The sequence below is a fragment of the Lissotriton vulgaris genome, chromosome 3_1 (assembly GCF_964263255.1).
Source record: "Lissotriton vulgaris chromosome 3_1, aLisVul1.2, whole genome shotgun sequence".
Classification (NCBI taxonomy): domain Eukaryota; kingdom Metazoa; phylum Chordata; class Amphibia; order Caudata; family Salamandridae; genus Lissotriton; species Lissotriton vulgaris.
Window position 1 is genome coordinate 691687504 of NC_141689.1, and position 24643 is coordinate 691712146.

The following is a 24643-nucleotide window of genomic DNA, read 5'->3' on the forward strand; positions in this document are numbered from 1 at the left end:
CTTTGCAGCATTGTTGAAATGAACAAAGGACGTTTTCAGAGCACTGGAGTTATCAAGATTGTGGCAGATGGGGAAGATCTTTGCAAGGTAGCACTTTTTGGCTCTTCTGTAGTAGCCTATTCTGTGCATGTTGAAGCAAGTTTTGTCATTTTCTTAAATTGCGCCATTTATGTTGTAGATTCTAGTGGACATGGTTCACTTGAGCAAGTTCGTACTCAAATCACCTTTTGAGTGCATCAATGACTTATTTGGGTGTGAAAGATCTAACAGAAGTTAGGATATCTTGAGCAGCAGATTGAGGTATAGGATGTACAGTAGGGTCGAAAGTTTCAGGTGGCAAGGATTTGGCTTTGCTATATACTGACTAAAAGTTTTCTATAGGGATTTTTTAAAGTGTCTATAATGTCTTGGAGGATGTTACTGCAGTGCAACAAAGGTTAGTCAGGCTAGTGAAAATGCAGACATAGTCTGATCAGGTATGGTGCTGTACACTACTTAGATATGAATATAAAGATGAACATGTGTTCAGCTGTGATTGTCTTGCTGCTAATACTCTGTTGGAAGAACAGTGCTTGCACAGTCCCACTTTCTGGTACAGGTTTTTAATCAGGTCTGTCAACATTTCGATTAAAGTCACCCATGATCATAATTCTGCTTACTTTGGTCGGAAGGTGTAGTTTCAGTGCCAGGAATTTTTCCATGCAATTGGAGTTGTGCCTGGGGTTCGATGGAGTAATGCTGCAATAAGAGAGCCATTTGAATTGACCGATAAGCAGTCATTTGTGTTTGAACAAGAAATAGTCTCTCAGGGCTGACAGTGCAGCTCATTTATGTGGCATAGTCTACGGCCACAACTCTACCCTCTGTTCATTAGGATGATTTTGTGACCCAATGGTGAACATTCATAAAAAGATTCGCTAAAGCATGTGGAAACTGAAGTCAGATAAGAGGTCATGGTGTCTTCATGTCTGAGCTTGAATTAATGAGGCTCACCCTTTACAAATAGGCTGGGAGCGTCGGGCTAACTGAGCTCATCTATGGTGCTTGAAGGGGGCAAATGTTTTGCATGAGTATGGTGAGAGGGGTCTGGTGTTGGCGATGTGGTAGGAAGGGATGGTACTGTGTGAGTATCATGTGGGGACAGCCCATGGAGGGGGGTTAGTATTGGTTTGTGGGGTGTTGGTGTTTGGTTAGCGATCTGACCTTGGTCTGACCTTAATGAGGGTCTGAACGACCTTCTTGGATGTCAGGACATTCAGATAATTCACCTGAACTATAATATTTCTATTGGAGATATGGTTGATTGATGAGGTTTTATAGGCTCCAAACAACTTAGTGAGTTTCAACAGCAGAGGCAGGATGCCCCTCAAGCTTCAATCATCCTCCTGGATAGCACTAATGAGACACATTAAATCTGTGCAAGGTACCAGAGAAAAAAAACAATTCCGGCTACTTTTCGGAAATTTTAGCTTGAACGTTAACCAGCAAAATATATTAATGGATGAAATGAGAGACAATTAGCAGAAAAATGACACTGCTGATAATTATTTGCACGCAACAAATCAACGAAATACTTGGAATTGAGAGATACGTATAAATCCAGTGATCTGCCAGGATTTTATGGATTTTAGTCTTTTTTTCCAACTTCCTTAAATTAAAGTCCTCCATTTTGAGGTCAGACCGAACATATATAAATGATTTCAACCGAAAAGGCAAAGAATCTTTTTAGGAGGGCAGAGTGCTGTGCCCTGCATGAGCATTCCAGGCAGATCACGATACATTTCTCGGAGACACATATTTTCTTCTGAAAGCAACAGAAATGTACAACTTTGATTTTCCTAAAGTAATGAATCTTTCACATGACACTATTCTGAATAGTCCTTTGCCGTGTGGGAAAGACTTGGATGTCGTGCCAAATTAGGATGTGATACAGATGGGTAAAATGTATGCCCATATTTGCAGTAACACATCCAGGTTATGGAACTCAGCCCAATAATGTCTCCCTACCTGGCGAGCGCATAGTCACGCTTAGGGGTGTCCCGGCCCCTCCGCCTCTTTCCCGCTGCCATGCAGGTCCTCCTCGCTCGTTCTCGGCCCCGCCTCCAATGTCTCGTGGGAATGTCGTGGAAACATCTGGAGGGGGGAAGGGAAGGAGTAAGAGCATGCACGCAAGGCAGAAATAGGATGCGGAAGAGGAGTAAGCAAACACTGAACATGCATGACCAGAAAAGAAAGTTTGTGGGGGGCACAAATCTAGCCACATGCACATTTGACAAGTATTTCATTTAAGTTTTTCTTCAATCAAAATACATCATTCCCTTATTGAACTGCTTTTCTTTTAACATCTCTTGAAAGTTTGCCAAAGGTTGGAAGTTTCAATGTATATTCTCTTTGCCATATAGATGGATATTCTTCATTTTAATATTATTAGGTGCAAGAAATGCGTTTTGACTAATTTGCCTTTAAAATATGGATAAAGTTTACTTCCTATATGTGTCATCTGTGATGTTTTATCAAACATTGACAGGTGTTTCTATATCCCAGATACACCATTGGCCTTATCAGTAACTTAAGTGCTACCATATAATGGAGGGAAATCAGAGTATATTATTTGGAATTTAAAAATAAAATCAACTGAATAAAGGCAAAAATAACCCTGGCTTCAACGCTCTTATATAACTATGACATTAATGGAAGGAAAAATGGGGTGGCAATGAGTTTTGGGGATCCTATTGTTATAGGTGAGGTCCAAGAGAGGTCTTCCTTTTGACAATTGGAAGCTAAGTTCTTAGAGCTTCTTTTTAGTTTGGTTGTGATTAAAGCACTACAGCTCTCACTTATTTGCTTTGTTACCCTGGGCATAAAATCTTCATTGCATTAGGACATGCTCATATTTAACGCACAACCATTGATGGAACTCACCCAGGTGATAGCCCTCAAATTATATGCCTCCTTGGTGGCTTTTTTAAATTAGCTTAGTACATTCTGTGGTACACTCCTGAACTACTGACATGATCATTCAGTGTTCTACAGAAGCACAGTGTTCTACACAATGTGGTGGGAATGTTTGGGTATGCCATCAGAAGTACAACCTAGGGGAGGTTACCCCCATGGATATCTCTCTGTGATGGCAGTACCTACAAAAAGGTTGTATTAGTTTTACTTAAGTTATCATACAGAATGTCAGATTGAAAACGTGCATAAACAGCAACACATTTCTGTATATTTACTGCATTTATGGCAACATCATCAGCTCAGATGAATTTTATATGGGCTGCTGCCCACGTTTTCCTCAAGTGATACTGAATATTGGAGGAGGCATTCATCTGAACAAAATCCATCCGTGACAAAGATGAGAGCCTTCTAATTTAATCAGTCTGATATTAACATAAGTCCCCCTGAATGAGGTTTGTGATCCTTTTGCATCCTCTCAAGGACATCCTTCTTGGATATACATTATTCAGTAGCTGCATGAGACATTATTTTTCTAAATCCATGGCAGCATTCACCAATATCGGACAACAGTGTAGCAACTGCGCTGGTTTTTTAAATGCTGAGATGTTCTGGAGAAGGTATTCACTAGAACAGGAAGCGAGACAATGGAAAGGAACTAGTCCTTTCAAGGAGGATCTAAAGAGAGATAGCTGGGCGAGATCCCTTTCTTAAAGAGACTCGCTCATTTATAGGACACCACAGGAAACCATGCAGGTGCACTTAGTTTTTAGAATCCACTTCCGGCCTCCTAACCCACTCATCCATCTATGTGGGTACAGCCTCCAGTTTAAAGATTAGGCAGAAGATATTAATCGCTCGTCAGGGGGCTTCTTCACCAATCCATATGGACCAAAACTAGTAGGTGAACCTGCTTGTGGAAATGTTTTTGTTGGAGAGAGGGAGCATTTGTCTCGTACTGAAAGGAAGAACATATATAGAGCACCATCTTCTTGGAACGTTATCTTCATCATAGAAAACTCGGTGTCCTGTTGTAACCACACGTTTGGGTGGAAGCCCACGGTAGCTGAATAGTGCTGAGGTTTTTCTTAGGCTTCTAATCTGAGACAGTTGTCCATATAATTTTCCGAGTTGAATAGCATGGCTATTACCAAAGGGTATTTTCCGCAGCCACTATGGAAAGCATGATTTAAGCAAGAGAGCAAAAAAAGTTGATAACAACTTCTATCACATTGATGTACTAGAGCATGTGACTCACGCAAGACGCCCCTTTCACAAAAGTCCAGTGAAAAAATGTATAGGACAGCGAAGGGCTGTGTAAGTGCTATGGTGAGCTAATATTGTTGCCCTTAGGCGTATCACGTCCACAACGTCGTGTAAACATTTATAGCTCAGGACAAAATAACATTTGAAGGCTGGGAAAGGGCATTTCAAAGAAATGTTGCTTTTTAAGCTGCTATTTGACCATAACTTGGCCATGCAAATATGCACGTGTTATAATCATAAATCTGACCCCTCTTCTAGGAATGTTAAGGTGCTTTTCGTATTGCTCAGATATTTTGTGTGGGTTAAGATGCTTCCAGGGAGGAACTCGGATTTCTCTTTTTTACAAATGGAGGTAGTTGGTGGGTAAGAAACTGAACAAATTTGTACAGTATCTCAATCAACTTTAACATTTTGTGACAATGTACATTAGTAGTTGCCTGCCCGTGTTAGGAGCTTTGTTTCAAAAGCAAGGCAGAGTACTTATTTTGTAACGTACAGAAAAGGCAAGTGATGAACAAAATAAATAATAAAGCAGATTTACCAACACGAATGTGTTTGGAGCCAGCAGCAAAAAGAAAAATAATGAAGTGGGAAAAAAAAATCTGGAGACGGGTCAAATTGAAATGTGGATAAAAAAAAAACATGAGTAGTTCAGAAGTTACCTTCTACACCCCCAACCAACAGTAGGGAATTGTGTATGTATGCACCTTCCAAGTATTCTGTAAAAGCAGCAGATGCTTACAATTTGCTGTTTAGCTATGTTAATGTTGTTAGTGGGTTGTTAAGAAAACACTTTTGCTCTTTTAACAGCAAAATAGCTCAGGTCTTACGGCCCTTGCACACGTGTGTATGATTAATAATAAAGATTATCCACATTTAGGCATGGATCTCATATAGAGCCAGTAGTATTAACAACTGGATTCAGAATCCAGCAATTCACTGCTATGACGGTAACGGAACTTATTAACCAATTTTATCACCTCATAAAGTGATTCCAGGCTGCTCCGGCAGGGCTTCCTGAGAGCCTGTCAGAGGAGTGATGGAAAACAGGGAACACTGTTCCTAGAAGGGAGGGAAGGGAAGGCACAGAGAGTGGTGGGGATGGGTGTTATGTATGTTACGTATGGCTCTCCTATTACGCCTCTGCCTCTGCGTGGCAGCTCAAAGCAGGGGCAGATGATTTTGGGGGCCATACGTAATATAAATTATAGATGGGTAAAAAGTGAATTAAAGGGACTTTTTTTGCCTCAGGTTGTGAGTGACATCATAGACAACGCATGCCTCACTCTTGTTGTCACTCACAACCCAGTAATTTACTTTTACCCATCTATAATTTTATATGTAAACTTCAGGCAACTACACGTCGATGTTTATTGGCACAATTGTAGTTGACGGGCCGCTTTGAAAATATCAACTAACTGCAGTTGTTGTAGGATGGGTGAGAAGTGAACCTACTAGGTGCGGCCAGTTCAGGTAAGGGCGGTTGGGCGGGGCGGGGGATGGGAGTCGACAAACGATGGAATGGGGAAAACAATATCTATATAAATAAAAATGTAAATGTTTGTTTGTTCAAAATCGCAAATTTTCGAAAGTTCTTCACCGACTGCTTTGAAACTTTGACACAACGTTGGATTCCAATAGGGGGGTGTTTTTATATACACAACGTTGGATTCCAATACACGTGTGTTTTTAATCGACAGCCCGAACAGACACATAAAAATGTCAATGTTCCTTTGTTCAAAGTCTTAAATCTCCAAAAGTTCTTCACCGATTGATTTGAAGTTTTGACACAACGTTGGATTCGATTAAGAGCGTGTTTATATATACTCAACATAGGATTAGAATACGCGCTAGTCCAATACGCGCGTGTTTTTAATCGAAAGGCCAAACAGACCGTATCGATTTGGTTGCTGCCCAAAAACTACAAGGGAAAGTTCTTAACCGATTGATATGAAATTTTGACACAACGTTGGATTCGATTAAGTGCTTGTTTATATATACACAACATGGGATTAGAATACACGCATATTTTTAATTAAAAGGCCGAACAGACCTATTGATTTGGTTGCTGTGCAAAAACTACAAGGGACGCATAGAGACAATAGTCTACATATATTAGGATGGACAGTTGGTGTCAGGATGGCAGACCGGGAAGTGGGTGGAGGGAGGGGGGGAAAAAGTTGGTTAATTTTGCAACATTAAGAAAGGACGGAAAGAGACAATAGTCTACATATATAAGCATGGACAGTTGGTGTCAAGATGGCAGACCGGGAAGTGGGTGGAGGGAGGGGGGAGGAGTTGGTTCACTTTGCAACACTAGGGCGTGTTTATATATACACAGCGTTGGATTCAAATACGCGCATGTCCAATACATGTGTTTTTAATCGAAAGGCCGAACAGACCCCATCGATTTGGTTGCTGCGCAACAACTACAAGGGACGCATACCGACAATAGTCTACATATATTAGGATGGACAGTTGGTGTCAGGATGGCAGACTGGGAAGTGGGTGGAGGGAGGGGGAGGAGTTAGTTCACTTTGTAACATTAAGAAAGGACACATAGAGACAATAGTCTACATATATTAGAATGAACAGTTGGTGTCAGGATGGTAGACCAGGAAGTGGGTGGAGGGAGTGGGGAGGAGTTGGTTCACTTTGCAACATTAACGCATGTTTATATATACACAACGTGACACTAGTCACAAAAACATATTGTGTGCCCACAAGCATTGTGAAATTAAACATATTGGAAATGTGCACTTACTCTTTTCTTTCTCTTCCATTTAACCAGACTGAGCCACAGCAACGCGTGGCAGGGTACAGCTAGTAAATAAATAAATCCACTTACCTTGCACTCTCTGCATCGCCGAGTCGGTGATGCAGCGAGTGCAATGTAAATGTTTTTAGTTATTTCTTTTATTTTCCCTATTCTGGTGTGTGTTGACTCCTTGCCACGCAATTTCGTGGTAAAGACATGATTGGTAAAGGAATATGTGTGCTAAAGATCAACCCCTTACCCCAGCCCTGTAAACTGTCCCTGTTCCTCCGCCAGAGCACTAAAAATGAACCTCATGCACTAAAAACGATCCCGACCCCAGCCCCCCCACCCTAAATCCTAAAAACTGTCCCGTACATCAGTAAAGTACCTTGACCCAGGCGCATCCCTGAGGCCTAAAACTGCCCACAGCCATTCAAACTGTCCCATTCCCCCACCCAAGCCCCAAAAACTGTCGCCACACCCTAAAAGGTATCCCAACCCTAGCATCTTTACCCTGAGCACTAAAAACGGACCCCTACCCCTGTAAACTACCCTGACCCAGCCCCCCCCTGCCCTGAGGCCTAAAACTGACCCAGCCCTGAAAATTGTCCTTTACCCCTGCCCCGCCTTGAGCCCTACAAACTGATCCCACGTCAAAAAACCTACTCCAACCCCCCCCCCCGAGCCATAAAAACTGTCCCCAACACCTGTAAAGTACCTCAACAGAGGCCCTCCCACACTGAGCTCTAAACAGCTTTGTGCCTGATTAACAACCCAGACCCAAAACCCTAAAAACTACCCACCCACCCCCTCAAGCCCCAGCCCCAGTCTCACTTACCTCACAGCATCCTCTTCCGATCCTTCCTCTTCCTGTGCCCACCTATCCGCTCTGCATCTAGACCCCGCATCGCTTTAACCACGCATATGCGCTGTTAAGGTATATACGTGGTTTAGGCAAGCGTGGTTCAGCTTGTGGGGAAACAGCACACGTGGCTGAACCTGCAAAGTTAAGGTTGTTTCCCTTGTAAATGTGTAAGCTAGGCTTGCAATCATGCTGAAGCTAACGAAAAGATCTTGATCTTCTCAATACGGAACAGGCAGAGATTACTAAGGAACTTAGGGTCTGGTTACAATTTTGGCAGTCTTGGGACTGCCGTTGCATCGACATAGAATTCACCGTCCGCCGACTTGGTGTTTCGCCCGCTGTAGTACTATGTTGGGGGTTTGCTGAATGAAAGCCCACCGGAGCATTCTTTAATGTTGACCATTTTTCTCCCACTTGCCTATCTTGATGCATTTCTGGTCCAGTCTACTCTTATATGTAAAACACCTATATACCAATAGGCCCTCGTTGAACTGCAAAACTAAATAAATACATGAATAAATAATAATAGTTGCAAAAATAGGTGACTCAGCGCTACTACTTTATTGTTCATTTCTGACAGCATGCAGATCAATCTAATCCAAATTGGAGCTGGTCCTCGACATAATGCACAATAGACTAAATTGTATTGATTCTTAAAATGAAATTTCTTTATTCATAATCTTAGGGATTTTTTCAAACCCAGCTTCTTTAATGTGAGTGTCACTCAAATTAAAGAAAATGGTTAAAAAAATGTAAAAAAACGAGGTGTCATATGTACTTCACACTAAGCCCCTCCACTCTTTGCCACGCTGCTCCATTCTACGCCACTCCACTCTACGACATGCCACTTTACTCTACGCCCCTCCTCTTTAAGACACTCTACGACACGCCACTCCAATCTACCCCACTCACTCCATGACCCAACTTGCCACTCCACTCTCTGCCCCTCCACTACACACCACTTACCCCTCTCCAATCTACCCCATCTACTCCACTCAATCTACCCCACCCCAATCTACTCCACTCAATGTAACCCACTCAACCCTACCGCACTCCACTCAAATCCACCCCACTCCAACCTAGCCAAAACCACTCCAGTCCAAGGTGCCCCAATCCAACCCACTCCAATCTGCCCCAGTTCAATTTACCCCTCTCCACTTTAATTGCTACTGCAATCTATTCAACTCCTGTCCACCACAATCTACCCTACTCCAATCGATTAATCTACCCCACTCAATTTACACCGATCTACTCCACACCAATCTACCACACTTCAATCCACCACACTACCCTTATTCACTCCACTCCCATCGACTCCACTCTACCCCAATCTCCTGCGACCCACTGCAATCTACCCCACCCAAATCTACCCCACTCCAATTCAACTCACTCCACTCCAATCTACCCCACTCCAAACATCCCTCTTCAATCTATCAGACTCCATTCCAATCTACCATAGTCTAATCCACCCAATCTACTCCACTCGACCCAAATCTACCCCACTACACTACAATCTACCTCACAACACTACACTCTTCCCCAATCTACAGCACTCCAATGTATCCAATTCCACGCCACCCACTCCAATCTATACCACTTCACTCTACCCACTCCAATCCACCTCAATTTACCACATTCCATTCCACTCTACAAATCTACCCCATTCCACTTTACTCCATTCTACCTACCCCTCTGGTTCAATCTAACCCACACCACCCCAACCCATGCCAATCTACTCTACCCCACTCCACCCTAAACTACCCCACTTTAACCGAATCTACCCCACCCCACTCCAATTTTTCCCAATATACTCCATTCCAATCTAATCCACACCACTCTATCCAACTCCACTCCAATCTACTCCACTCCAATATACCCCACTCTTTCCCAATCTACCCCACTGAACTCTAGACTACCTCAATATACCTTTACCCCGATCAACACCATTCCAATCTGCACCATTACACTCCAATGTACTGCACTCCACTCTACCCCATTCCACCCCAATCTACTCCTTCCCCCGAATGTACCTCAATTCAATGTACTCCAATCTACCCCACTATCTCAAACTACCCAACTCTAATCTACCCCACTCCATTTCAGTCTACCCTGCACCACTCCAATCTACCCCACACCATTCTATCTACTCCACTCAAATATACCTCACTCTTCACAAATCTACCCCAATTCACTCCACTGCATTCTACTCCACTCTACCTCCACTCCACTCTACGTCAATCTACCCCAATCCACTATACCCCATTCAACTATACCCAAATCCACCCACCCCACCACCAACTTTTAGCCATACTGAACAGCAGCTACACTGGTGTATGTAATGGCTAAAACATATTGGCAAAGCCAATAGTTCTCGCATAGGCGAAACATATTGGCTTTGCCAATGCTTGTTCTCCCTGTACTCTTGCCATGACCCCTAATTCCTTTTTGGATAGACAAAGCAACGTTTTGTGAATTATATGCTCCTTCAGCATCGAGAGAGGTTACTAATTGAAATCCCAAAGACTCTTCTTAAATCTGTGTAAAAACTCATAAACCGAAAATCATTACTAGGAAGCATCTATTCAAGGATATGTGGTGCGATTTTATGAGAGAAATGGGCCCAGATGATTCAGAATTACTAGTGACAATTGAAATAGTAAGTAGATATGTTTAGAAACGGTTCCATTGTATAAAGGAAATTCCAGTTTCCACTTGAAACTGACTTGGAAAATGTAACAAGTAGCAACATCTAACATTCACGCTTGGCTTCCAGAGGTCACATGCGCAGAATGTCTGAAACTACCAGTCTCTGGGGTGGAAATAAATGGGTGATCTGTGGGAGTACATTTCTGACTGATCTCTGTGAACTATAAAGATTCCCAGTTTCATGACTGCACCACGCAAACAAGTAGCAACAAATCAAAACAGGTTTGCGTTGTGAGCCTCCCCACGTGAAAGACACTTGCGTATTGCACGCTGCAAAAAGGGAATGTGTTACTGCACCAGTATGTTAATTAAAGGAGAGGTGAGCTCCGGACAGTACCGAACACTGCATCGGGCTTTTAATCTTCCTGACTAGTTCTTACTTCTCTTGACTCAGCGCTAGATTTGACAAGTTTTAATAAAAAAAAGCAGTAGCCTGTTGTCCATGCGTTGCACACATGCAAGGGAGGAACGTGAGTCACCACACACATCACAAGCACCACCAGGAAAATGTAAGAGCAGAGCCACTATCCCATGCAAGGCATGCAAGAAGAGAAGACAGAGAAAAAGAAAAGGAAGGAGGGACACACTGGTTAAAAGAGATTCTCTAAGCATACTAACCTGCTGGTTCTAATGAATTTTCTACTTTCTCGTTATCGAAAACACGATCATGAGCACCTATAGTTTTCATACAGCTGTCTATAACAAAAATAGAGATAACAGCCAAATATGTTAGTGAGATACTGTTTTAATCCCCCACTTTTCTATATGTGTATTTTTATGTTCGAGTTTCGTGTCTTTTTTTTATTTCGTGTTTTTATATATTTCTATATAAAAATATATTTATATTTAAATTATTGACACATATTTGAGTGCCTGTTAAATATCAGTTTGCTGTATTTGCACAAGTCTAAGAAACAACAAGTTAGCCACTGCCATGTATATGTCACAAAGCTCTACAAAGAATGATAAGAAAAATATGATGGAAACTGAAGGACAAATGCCGAAATACAGAACAGATATCACACAACGTACAACGAACAAAAATAAAGAAAAATTAAAATTGTAACACTACACCAGACCACGCACGGAAATAAAACGCATGCATGCGCTACAAAGCAACCGTTCAAAGCATAAGCGAAGGCACTTACTTGCTGGCCGCACATAGACTTTCAGCTTTAGGCATGCCCTCCTTCCGTTATCGGGGATAGCAGAGGCTGTGAAGAGAGAAAGCGAGAGGGAAAGAAAGATGAAGAGGTGTTTATTCTGGGCCAGAGGCGAATGTTCCATGTTATCTTTGTCCTCAGAACACGAACAAATTCACATCACAAGGAACATATGATGGAAATAAACTACAGCCAGGCTTGAGAGTCAGCACCTGTAGGGGAAATATGGGGACTGTCTACTCATTAATGTGATGGGAAGTTACAGGGGAGCAAACTCACCCTTACTCCCCGTTTGCACCCTCCTAATTCATTAACAGGTTCAGTGGACGAGCATTAACAGTATAGAGGTTTAACACAGGTCCTCTCCGAAACAAATAACACAAGTTAAAGCTGGCACACCAAAGGGGACAGGCGCGGAAAGCAAACTGGAGGTAACAGACAACAAAACAGTCACAGTTCATTGAGGAGAGTTGTTACTATACTGCTCGATGTCTTCCGAAATGATACATTAGCCTAAGTCTTATTTTAGGACGAGTAACAATCCAAGGCAAAAGGTAGGTCCTGTTTTATTATATGAACCTGGAGGGATACCTGTGCCCATCATCAACATTGCACTACCGTAGGGTAACTATTATATTACCGAAGTGAGAGGCTACAACTGTGTGTGCGGTTGCTGGCATTTCATTATAGTTTGGAAGGACAGCGGCTCTAATGTTATCATTTTGGAAAACATCATAAATCAGGGAAACATTCAGTCAAATCCCAAGGGTCAACATCACTGAAGACAGAAGCAGCATGTAAACCCTCAGTTGTAACTTCCGAGTGTCTATCTGATGGGCTATAGTTAGGACCATTGGAATTATGCAATTGTGCGGCTGCAGCAATTTTTGCACAATTATAGATTTGCCACATAATTCATAATCTGTTGAACTATTTAGGGATTTTAATAAAAAAAATTGTTTCTAGCTCAAACAGTTCAAAAGTTACAAAAAATGAGGCAGTAAATGTTTCCACGCAGTTGAAGGCCATTTGCAAAGCTGGACTGGCCACTTTCCTGTTACTTGGGTTAACCATATTAATGAGGTGCAACCAATGCCCACACAGTGCTACTATGTTTAACAAGCAATTGCAATGCAATAGGTCTTGTATTACTGAAAGTTTGAGCTATTGCCGTTGCTAATAATAATGCAACGCCAATAGCTCAAACTTTCTGTAATGCGAGAGCTATTGTTTTGCAAATTGATCGCGGCACTCACGATTCAGCTTTAAACATCTTAAGCTAAAGCGCGGGTGCCGCCATTGCTTAAAAAGTAAAGAAACAGACAACCATTTTTTTGCATTTCTTTACTTTTAAAGCAAATCGAGGCACCCGCACTTTAGCTTAAGATGTTTAAAGCTAAAGCGAGGATAACGCCATTGTAACACAAGTAAATAAACAGAAAAATAGCATGCGGCCGCTTCGGTGATCACAATTAACAAAAGAATGGTGCAGACACCAATTCCGGCTGAGGCATGCCGCGCTGGTTAAATTAAAAGAAAAAGCATTGTGGGAAAGTGTGTCCTTTCTGCTGCAACAGCAGGCAGGAGAAAGGCATTTAAGAAAATAGTGTTTGGGTGCTGTAATTAAAACGTACCGAGTAACAACACATATAACAGGGGGTGACCTCATGGGACATTACAAGAAGAGAAAAGGTGGTACTAAGAAGGGACTACTAATCCTATTGACCAATGAAAAGTCACTATTTATAAAGGACATTGGCATGAGCCAATTAAAAAGAAGGGGGGAAATTGGGCATAGCTTCACGCCCATATCCTGTATGCAGTTATAAGAAACAAGGGAACCCGAAGGTAGTACACTAAGGACCTTGGGCGTTAACTTATTACAAAAAACAGTGGACCCTAGTAGTTTGGTGGATCAAGATAAGAATAGGCACAAACTGAATGGTATTTATGTCCTTTATACAGCCGGACAAGAATTTATTTGGCGATGCACAAAATCAGAAAGTAATGTCAAGGGGGCACGCCTGTGACCTACAGTGAAGAAGACAAAACAACAAATATAGGCAAGAGCGAGCAAATCGGTCAGTATATTTCTAATCAGCTAACAGACTTGATTATAGTTTGAGTGACCATTGTACATAGCATTCACAAGCATATTCAGTACATATGATCCTATTGTGTCGACGACGTTTCGATGCCGAAAAACAAAATAAATGGCATCATCTTCAGGACAAATATATAAATCATGTTTGTCTTGGAATTATAAACAGTTGCCTATCATGCAAGGCAGATAGTGTCAGGATATCCCGCGTGTTTGTCAAAGGGACCGCTCGAGTTGTGCCGGTTGCAGGATCGCAGGACGCGGCGATCCCCGCCCGAGATGCCGCGTCCTGCGATCCTGCAACCAGTACAACTTGAGCCGTGATCTGGACGGTCTCCTTGACAAACACGCGGGATATCCTGATGGTCTTAATCAATCCACTCCTCTCGACCGGAAATACCTTCCCCGCCTTAAGGAGAAGCCTTGCATGAAAGGCAACTGTTTATAATTCCAAGGCAAACATGATTTATATATTTGTCCTGAAGATGATGCTGTTCAGAGACTAAAAGTGTCCCGTCATCTCTAACTCACAAGACACTACAGTTGGATCTTAATCCGGACTGTGTGGCACCAAGGAGTATATTGTTGCTGAAGTGGCTGGTTAGGTGTTGGTTGGTTAGTTTCTCTTAAGATCTCTTCCAAGTATGGTAGCAGGGAGATATGTCTGGAGCAAACATTTTGGATAGATATTTTTAACAGGTATCTTATGCAATACACCAGTGAAGTGAACTTTAACGGAGGTACATAAAGAAATATAATTCCTTTAAAAGCAGTGAAATATTATTAGTGTGCAAGCAAATAATGTGTCTTCAAATGTTGCTTTACCGGAATTGGTAAAGTCCTGGTACTTAACTTCAATGTTCAATCGGTGTTTCTGAGCTTCAGCACACGTTTTAGGGGACTATCTCTTATTTTACCTCATAAATCATGGGCCTAGAGCAAGAAAGTAAAAAGACACAAGGGGGAAGAAAAAGATGGAAAACTGTGACAAACGGCGAGGCAGCAAGCTGCAAGTGTACAGGGGTGTCTATAGGTGGATTAAAGAGGCATGCGGTGGCAGCAAAGCTACGCAGCAGTGGTATTCGGTAAACCCGACATCACCTAGCACCGGCCGCAGCTTCTGAGCGAAACTTTCAAACTACGCACTGGGTAAAATGCCTGCAGCGACCACTTACTTCAGATGTAACCTTAGTCATGCGCACGTCATCGTATTCTGGCACACGTGCCATGATGCGCCACAGAAAACAATGTCAAGGCGATAAAACCCTTTCAAAACATAATGCCACACGTTCGAAGACAAATAATGTCGAGGATGACATTTTGTTTTTTTTCCAACACGCTTAAATTACACAAAACCCATACAGAGTTTCTCCAGTTCCACTAAAATGCAGGTGGGGGTAATCCTTACACTGTGCCCACGGCAAATCACTGCACTGAGAGGGCGAGCGTGGTTGGGAGCGGTGCAGTTCCGCAGGGTCTCCGTTTCAGTGCACATCTCGACTTTCACACACCACTATGAGAGGCATTGTGTAGCTGGGATTTCAACCCAGCTTCCTCATAGTTGGTGCGTGAGGCGTATGACGTGAGACGGCAGCCCACGCGCCACGCCTTCACAAGTCAGCGCGCGCCTTAAGAGCACGAATACTTTAGAGCCCACCAATGTCACTACGCCGTCAAGCTAAGCGCGCGGCAGAGGCAAAAAATCTGTTCAAGGCGACTACGGGCGCGCCGCTGAGTTCCTCAGTAACGCGCAATGAGCGGTCTCCTTTTAAACCGCCAGACCGGAGGAGCACTGCACAATAGGTTTCTTCCCCCTTGCTCCCTGACAGGCCATTAAGAAGCGCTAACAGCTAGCTTGGCTCTTTGCTCTCAATAAATCAAAGTCACAAACACTCCCTCCAATAACATTTACTGTAACTGCTGTGTTATTAGGGCACAGTACAGCGTCGCACTCTGTGATTACAGCCGTACCTGTTCTCTACACTGAACGTGTCCGCGCCGACACTCACGCTGCAGGCCCCCCTTGGAAACACCGGCATATGATGAGGCTTGCACAGGTGTCACCCCTCAATAAACTTGCAGCAACCATTAAGCTGCTTAAAATGTTCCGGCTTGCCAGCTAAAGAAATAGACGGCTGCGGAGGTGTTTCAAAACCTCACTTCGTTTATATTTATAATTCACATTATATGTATGTAACAACATAGCTTTTCCCTGTCACGAACAATCTCACAATCCCTTTAGGCTTTAATTTGAACAAATATTGAATTCTTGCAAACTCTATAGGGAATGCAGTGCAACTACATGACAATGTGTCAATTAAAAACACGATAAAGCTATGCGGTTGTTGTGCACTGAATATATGAATGAATTACTATGGAGAGCACGACACCCGTCTAAATGAATTGCTGATTTTATTTTTAAATCGTTACCTCGCATACTAAATCAATAAGGACATTAGGTTCTGCCTAAGAATATGTAGATGCAAGTACAGCCGAGGGAACCTTGAAGGCACTTCTCAAAGATACCTACCTGTGTGTAAGAAGATGTTGGTACCAGCATGGCTTTAAGTGGAATGAAAAGTAGGGAGTTTCTCAAAGGGGCGTAGCTGATGTAACTAAGGGCGTGGCTTAAAATATGAAATCTAAAAATCTGTGCTTAGCATAGTGTGCTGCCCAACTGGAATTTTGCTGTTTCTATCAATGCATACAGATATATAATATAACAAGTAACATTACACCAACAACAAATCAGGGCTATTGGCTTTGCCACTGGTTGTTAGCTAGGTAAGATAAATAAGCAACAACTATGGCTTCATTTTCTAGAATATTGAAAATGCCTCTTTTCTGAAACGATGAGACTGTGAAAGAACTATAACATGTCTCTCTAAAGTTACCTCAAAGGCAGTGAAGGGCGGTTCTGCTGCAAAGGTACGTTTTTTTTTCACCCTAAGGGCAAAAATGGAGAGCCCGATGGAGACCCTTCCCAGCAGCTGCTTTTCCTACTTAAAGCTCAGGGTACCACTACACATCTCTCCTATAGAATAATGAAACCCCCACCAAATTCAGTGGGAGAGAAACGTGCGTCATTTGTCAAAATCTTAAATGGGCGCATAGTATTATTATGAAGAGAAGCTCGAGATGGCATCAGTCTGGCATGCACACTATACAGGTTTTTCCTCAATTCAAAATGTAATTCCAATGGCAAGCTTTGATTTCCAGTAACAAAAATAAAATATAACAGTGTCCTTTGAAAAATGTAAATGTGTTGTTTTACACGAGCAATTAAGTTTTGATCAAAGCAGAAAAGCAGGAAAGTTGAATTTTAATATTATGTATTGTCTGTTACATAGGCAGATTCACAGTTGCGTCCAGCATGACTCGCGGGTGGGGGAGGGACTTTTAATTTAAAAATAAAAAGTTGACTTACCTTCACTGCCCATTCCCACGTTGCCTCTGCTGCTCCTCTCCTGCTATCCTGCCTCCGGCAGGAACAGGAAGCAGGCAGCCTCCCTCCTCTACTCTAAGCCAATCACAACGCTGCAGTGGCAGTGTGATTGCTCGGGACGTGACCAGCCAGGCGCCCATGGGGAGGTCATTTTCTCCATGTAGGTTGTATGCATCCTATATGGAGAAAATGCAGAGTGCGCATGACTGGTTTGGTCAGTGCCCTCAGCGGTGGGTAAGCCACTCCTCCCGACTCACCCACCCCCAACCAAACACTCCTGCTTTTCTCGCAGTGCGGGGGATCAGAAACATAAAAAGGCAGTTTTACCATTTTATGTTTTTGCTTCTCACACTGCGAGAAAGCAGTGGGGTGACGCTCCTCCGCCCTAGTGGAGGAGCCAGCCCTGCAGATTCATAAGTGAAACCATCAACGACAATCACCGACTCGCATAAATATATACTTTGCCCGTCTGGCTAAAAAAAAAAGCTAGAGGCCACAAAGTAAAATTTCAGAATCACTTCAAATTATTACCAGAAACCCCTCTGTAAAATAATTAGCCAAGCTATTCAGAATAAATGCAAAAAAAAATCTATTTTACAAATATTGCAAAGAAATACATATTTCACACCACTGGGATGCTTCAAGAACTGCATCAAGAATGATTTCTTCACATGCCACAAACATCCTCACTGTAAAACAAACAAAAAAACTATAGGGGTTGGTTGTACTTAGTCCCTTTCAATCATGCCATGAAGTTTTGACATGGTCTACTCATATAATGATAGACTGGTAATTGGAGATTACATACATAAATTGGATTTGAAAAAAAAGCAATTTAATATGGCATATTGTAAGCTACTGCACACTATGGCCAATAGGAAAGATAACAAAATTAGGTTCTATAATATGATTTTTATCTGAAATGGAAACAAATGATATAGAATCTCGGTTAGAGAGCTGGAATAAAAAGCTGAATATAGACAGTTAAAGAGTAACATTTTCTGAATCTATTTGTTGGAAATAGCCTGCTCTGCAGGGTCACCCCTAAACGTTTTGACTTTCTCCTCCCCTTTTTGCTGAATTAGTTTTTGTTGGCCGTAGGACTCAGTGCACTTTACCATTGCTAACCAGTGCTAAGTGACCTCTCCTTAAAACATGGTAACATCGTCTTTTAGCCAAGTGGTATATTTAGATTATCTACAAGTCCCTCATAAAGTGCACCACTACACGTGCACAGGGGCTGTAAATTAAAGGCTAATAGTGAGGTGACATGTTGTGCAAAATAACGATAGATTGGGATGCCACCTGAGTAATTACCAGTGGCTGAGATTAATTAAGGCATTCCATCCATCACTTTTTTGTATACTAGTGGGCCTGCAGCAATGATTGTGCCTTCCACGTAAGTAGCCCTTTAAACATGTTTCAGGCCTGCTATTGCTGAGCCTGTGTGCGTAGTTTAAGTTTCCATTTCAACGTGGCAAAATAAACTTTTTGCTGTGCCCCAAACCTTCATTTTTAACACATATATGTCACCCCTAACAGGCCCAGGACAGCCCAAAAGCAGGGAGCAGTGTACTTAAAAAGTTGGGCATGTACTTTTAAGTTTTACATGTCCTAGTAGTGAAAAACTCTTAAATCCATTTTTCATTTCTGCAAGGCCTATCTCTCCCATAGGATAACATTGGAGGTGGCTTATTACATTTAATAAGTGTAGTTTACAAATGGGAAGAGATAAAGAGAACTGGATCATGTTTGGTGTCTATGAAACCCTCATTTAAAATCCTAACCTATGGTGAAGTCGGAGTTTAAATTACAATTCAGAAAATTCCGCTTTTAGAAAGTTGCCCTTTTGTTAACTTAGCCGTTTGGTATCTGCAGCTTGTTCCTGGTCAGATGACTGGATGTAGTTGGCGGTTGGGCTTTGTTTATTCCTGCTAGACAGCCACGCACAATGGGATCTTAGGTGTGACTGAATAGGCCATCACTGGCAGGATGGGAGGGAGGAGATTGGTCCAGCCTCACATACACTGGATGTGTCCTGTCACCACACAAATGGCTTAACAGCCCTGCATTGTCATTTAAGTCAGCTTGGAGCCAGGGCAGGGGAGACGGGGATTTCCATGCATTTTAAAGACACTGTCCAGAAGCTTCTCCCACTTTTCAGAACCAGGTCAACAGTGTATCAAACACCACCATTTCAGTGCACTTCTGGAGCTGTGGATACTCTTCCATGACGAAAGACTGCTGTGCTGCTGCAAGGACTGCCACTCTGCTGGACTGCTATTCTGAAGGAACTGCTGCCTTGTTGTGCTGACCTGCTGCCCTCTTGCCTGGGGAGGAAGAACTGGACCCATCATGAACCCAGGTCCCCAGGGTGACTCAAAGGGCTAATCTGTTGGCCTCCTGATGTGGCATGGTATGCCTAGACGTGGGTCCCTTGCTCACTTTGCCACTGGTTTCAAGCTAGCCTGGCTGATGAAGGGTGTTGCCCAGAAACCGGTTCCACGATGCTTGTTTCCGGTTCAGGGACCAGGCTTAGCAGTTCGGGCTGGACTGTTCTCAAGGGCACAGGGTCAAGACTGATTTGCTTATACCTGTGTCTGAACTGATGTGGCGAAGTGAGCTAAAGAATGATGATGGATTCAACCCAGATCTGTGACTGGGGGTGAGTGTCTGAAAAGTTTCTGCGCTCCGTCCATTATCTCCTTGTGTTGGCCTCCTGATGTGAGCCTCAGGGACATAAAAGGATCCCAAACAGCTCCTGGACCAGTCTTCAGCTAGTTTCTGCCTCCTAGTGGTGCCTTTCAGGTCCTGGACCCTTGGTGGAGCATTCAAGCTCTTAAATTCAAACTTTTGGGTTCTTCGCAAATGGGCCAGTTTGCACCAGAACTGCTCTGCTTGCACTGAAATTCAGCGCGAGCCGCCGGAATCCTGTCTCTTCACACAGCAAGCACTGATTGCCCCTATGGACCACCAACGTAAAGTTTCAGCTTGCCCATCCAGGATGCTCGGCCTGCTCTGTCCACGCTGCCGACCACCGCCAACAACACTCTCCTTGCTTCCAGCCACTTTCTTCAATGCAAAAGGGACTCTTAGCACAAAACTTGAGAAGGTAAACCTTCAGTGGGACTAATCTAGGACAGTATCTAACTAGCGCACCCTCGAAGTCGGCTTAAACTTTTGGCTTTAACATGGTCCAGAATGACCAGATAGCCGTAGTTGGTGCTTTATGCTTTTAGCTGTTAATCTGCAGTTTATTCTTTAGAAATGTATAATTCTTGTTCTACTGATTGTTTGTTGTTTTGCTCTTGTGTTATTTATTACATTCTGATCTATTTTGGTAACCTGGTGTGGGATACTTTTTGTGTGGTGCTCTCACGGTTTTACTGTTTGAAGTGTTGCTCAAAACACATTGCCTCAAAATTAAGCCTGACTGCTCAGTGACAAACTACTGGGGAACAGCACAGGTTACTTTGGGGTCTGCTTGTGCCTTACCCTGACTCGGATTGTGGTTGCTGCTTGACCAGGGCTCATGCCCTAGTCAACGAGAAACCCAATTTTTAACACTATTCATTTAAGTAATCGGCTTCTGCCAACTTAAAAGACACAACCCTAAAGTATATATAAACTTTATTATAGTCCCACCAAATTATTTAATGCAGGTTTTGGGTTAATGATGATTCATCCCACTGTGAACAAGCAGGTGATGAAATCGTACGTATGTCCACTAACTGCCAAAAATTGCAGACATACTGGTATGAAATATTTGGCTTCATGGGAAAACTACGACATAAGCAGATTATACACACCTAAGAACTAATCATGGTGGCTATGGGTCTTATGTTCAAAGGTTCAATTGCAATTCGCAACAAAATATTTGTTGCTATTGTTATTGCTCGCACATATATAGTCGTGTCATGGCTGGATGTTGCTCTCCCTACATTTCAGCAGCAGCGAGGCCACTACCTATCTTGCTTCCATCTGGAACAATCACTGTATAAACTTAAGGGCGGGATGGTGAAAAAAGCGAAAAACGTTTGGGGCCCTCTGGAGAACTAGACTGATCAAATATTTTTCTATGTCTACTCAGGATTGTAATATCATGTTTGTGGAAGATTATTACTGATCATGTATTTAATTTGTATGGATTTTGCACTTCTAAATGAATGTAAAAAGAGTTATAATCCAATCCAGCACCAGTCTTGTATTCTTGAAGAAACAAAAAACAATGTGTAGGTTTCCTTTAACTGTATGCCTTTGTTCTGTTTGGATATTTTGGCTGCGCAGTCTGTATTGTAGCAAAATGACCTCCTTGTCCCAACACCAGCAGATTATACTCACTGATTTCCATGCAACACCTTGAAAGTGTGAGCTGGGTTTTACTACTTGTCTGTAAGCACCCAAAATCCTTTTCTAAGATTAGCATGTCCTCACTGGGTGACACTTATTGTGTACAGGCCATACAGGAATAAACCACATTTTTGAATCAAGACAAATATAGAACAATATATTAACTTTGCTGCCCTTCGGTTTTCTTGAGGCAATCTTTTAAAAAAACTCCCATGACATCAATGTTAGGTTCCTTTAATAGGTAATGTTGGAAAAGGCCATCTTTTGTGTGGCATCACCAAGATTTTTGTCTTGACTGTTTTTGTTGACAATCGAACTGTGCACTTTACCGCTGCTAAGCAGGGTTAAAGTGGTGTGCTCCTTCATAACCCATAATGAAATAGGCATACCTCTTTTAGGCATATTTAACATATCTATAAGTCCCTCGAATATGGTGCCAAGGGGTACCCAGAACCTGTTAGTTAAATGTCACAAGTGGACTTCCATCCTATACTGTAATAATGTAAACATGACTTCAGGCCTACCACCAGCAGCTGTGCTGGTTTTAACAGAAAATTCGATCTGTCAAAATTACAACATTTGACAGGCCTTAACTTTTCTTTTAAATATTTAGAAGTCATCCCTAAGTTGACTTTATTACTCATAAGGCATGGTACTAAAAGTAGAACATGTAAAAGTTTAATGTTAAACATGACCTTACATCAGAGGTCTTCAATCTGTGGGGCGCGAGCCCCAGGGGGGTCGTGGAGTCCTGGGAAGGGGGTCGCAGAACAGATTCAGTCAGTTTGCCTGAGTGGCGTCGGGCTGATTGAGGGTGCTCACGGCGGAGGCCTAATTCACACCGAGGGGTGAAAAACATCAAAGCCTCACTAACAAGTAAAAGGTCTTTTAAAGACCTGTGAAGTACTCGGGGGTAGCTTTGTGTGTGTCCAGTGAAGCTGTTTCAGCCGGGCTCACATACACAAGGGGAGGGGTGGGGTGGCTGGGGGAGGAGGCTGTAGCCCTTTGAGTTCAATGGGCGTTGCGCGCCTGGAGCTGTGGGTCCCGCCAGTAAAGCATGTGAAATGTCCTCATTGGTTCAAGTCCCACAAGCTCTCATACCTGGTGCCTGTGCGGGAGAAATGTGCCTGAGAGTCTATTCTTCATGGTGAGATGTTGTTACAGCCTGTCTGCCACCCCCCACCCCCAGCAGGGAGGCAGAGATGCCCTCCCTTGAGAGAGGCACAGAAAAGGTGGGTGAGTGAATGATGGATGGATTGATGAAATTATGGCCGGATGAAGGATGAATGTATGGATAAAAGGATGGATGGCTGTATGGATGGGCGGATGAAAGGGTGGACGGATGAAGGATGGATGGATGTAAGGATGAAAGGGTGGATGGATGTAAGGATGGATGGATGGATGGATGTGTGAAAAGGTGGGTGGATGAATGATGAGTGGATGGATGGATGAAAGGGTGGATGGATGAAGGATGGATGGATGGATGAAGGATGGATGTATGGATGGAAGGATGGAAGGGTGGAAGGATGAAAGGGTGGAAGGATGAAAGGGTGGATGTATGGATGGATAAAAGGTTGCATGTATGAAGGATGGGTGGATGGATGTGTGAAAAGGTGGGTGAATTATGAGTGGATGGATGGATGAAAGGGTGGATGGATGAAAGGGTGGATGGATGAAAGGGTGGATGGATGAAAGGGTGAATGAATGAAGGATGTATGTATGGATGGATTGATGAAAGGGTAGATGGATGTATGGATGGATAAAAGGTTACATGGATGAATGATGGATGTGTGAAAAGGTGGGTGGATGAATGGATAGATGAAAGGGTGGGTGGATGAAGGATGGTTGTATGGATGGAAGGATGAAAGGGTGGATGGATGAAGGATTGATGTATGGATGGAAGGATCAAAGTGTTAACGGGTGAAGGATAGATGGATGGAAGGAAGAAATGGTGGATGGTTGAAGGATGGATGTATAGATGGAATGATCAAAGGGTGGATGGATGAAGGATGGATGTGTGAAAGTGTGGGTGGACGAATGATGGATGGATGTAATGAGGTCTAACAGGCGCATTTATGGTTGTCAATAGTTGTTGATGATGAGGAGTACCAGTTTCTAGAAACTTTTGTCGGAAGGGAATCCTTACGCCTAAAAAGGATTTACAAGGGGCTCTCGGCATCAAAAAGTTTGAAGACCTCTGCCTTACATGAAAAAGCCCCAAACTCAATTTTCACTGTAGCATGGTTGCTGTTCCATAGAAAAGTACGGAGATACAATATTACGTTTAATAAATATTATCTCCACCTCAGAAACAGTTACAAATTTAGTATTTTAATTTTTCGAAATATATATTATGTGCTGCATCCACTGGTGAAGTCGGATTTCTAATAAATATTTTGTAAAGATGACTTTTAAAAGTTATTTTTTCCCTGACTGAAGGCCCTGGAAGCTAAATGTGCAATTTGTTCTCCTACTTCTGCCAGCCAGTAGTTGGCTTTTAATTAAGCGCAATTCAGGTGTGAACTTGTTCCAAAGCAGGGACAAAAGGCCTTGAGTGTGGGAAGTGTTGTTGTGCCCCTGACAAGATAGTCTGTGGGATGGGCCCTAGGGCTTAATTACCTTCAACGAGGCCTACCCTGTCACAAGCAGCTGTAGCTAACACCCAGGGTTGGGTTGTAGCCTTCTTCTGTCCCCCATCCAGACCAGCCTTCCTCACAAAGGGCCCCTTATTCACACCATGGTGTCAGAGCCTTATGGAGTTTCAAGACGTGTTTGACAGGTCGGCTAGGTTTACATATAACCTTTGGGGCATACTTCAAAGAAGGGAAACAGAATGCCAAGCAATTTGTGTGTATTCACTGTGTGGTACCTGAAAGCTCAGCTTTGTTCTACCAGACATGTCTTTGAGTTTGTTGGGGGTACAGGGATTGCCTGAAACTGCATTTTAGTGTTAGATGTGGGCGGACACTAGGATTGCCATAGTACATCCCCCACACACACACCCAGCCCTCACAGCCCATGCGTAGTGTGGCCGAAG

At 42.9% G+C, this 24643-nt stretch overlaps 1 protein-coding gene across 3 annotated transcripts in view; it reads right to left on the reverse strand.

Moving 5' to 3' along the window:
• The window catches only part of EFNA5 (ephrin A5), a 424468-nt gene that overhangs the window by 30892 nt on the left and 368933 nt on the right, over nt 1-24643 (reverse strand). For 2 of the 3 annotated variants that reach the window (XM_086960998.1, XM_086960999.1), the window contains exons 3-5: nt 11696-11761; nt 11166-11243; nt 2008-2133 (exon numbers count right to left, since the gene is read on the reverse strand). In XM_086960998.1, coding sequence (XP_086817124.1) covers nt 2008-2133; nt 11166-11243; nt 11696-11761 — 270 coding nt within the window. The remainder of the gene's footprint in view (nt 1-2007; nt 2134-11165; nt 11244-11695; nt 11762-24643) is intronic. The other variant, XM_086961001.1, reaches the window with a different exon arrangement.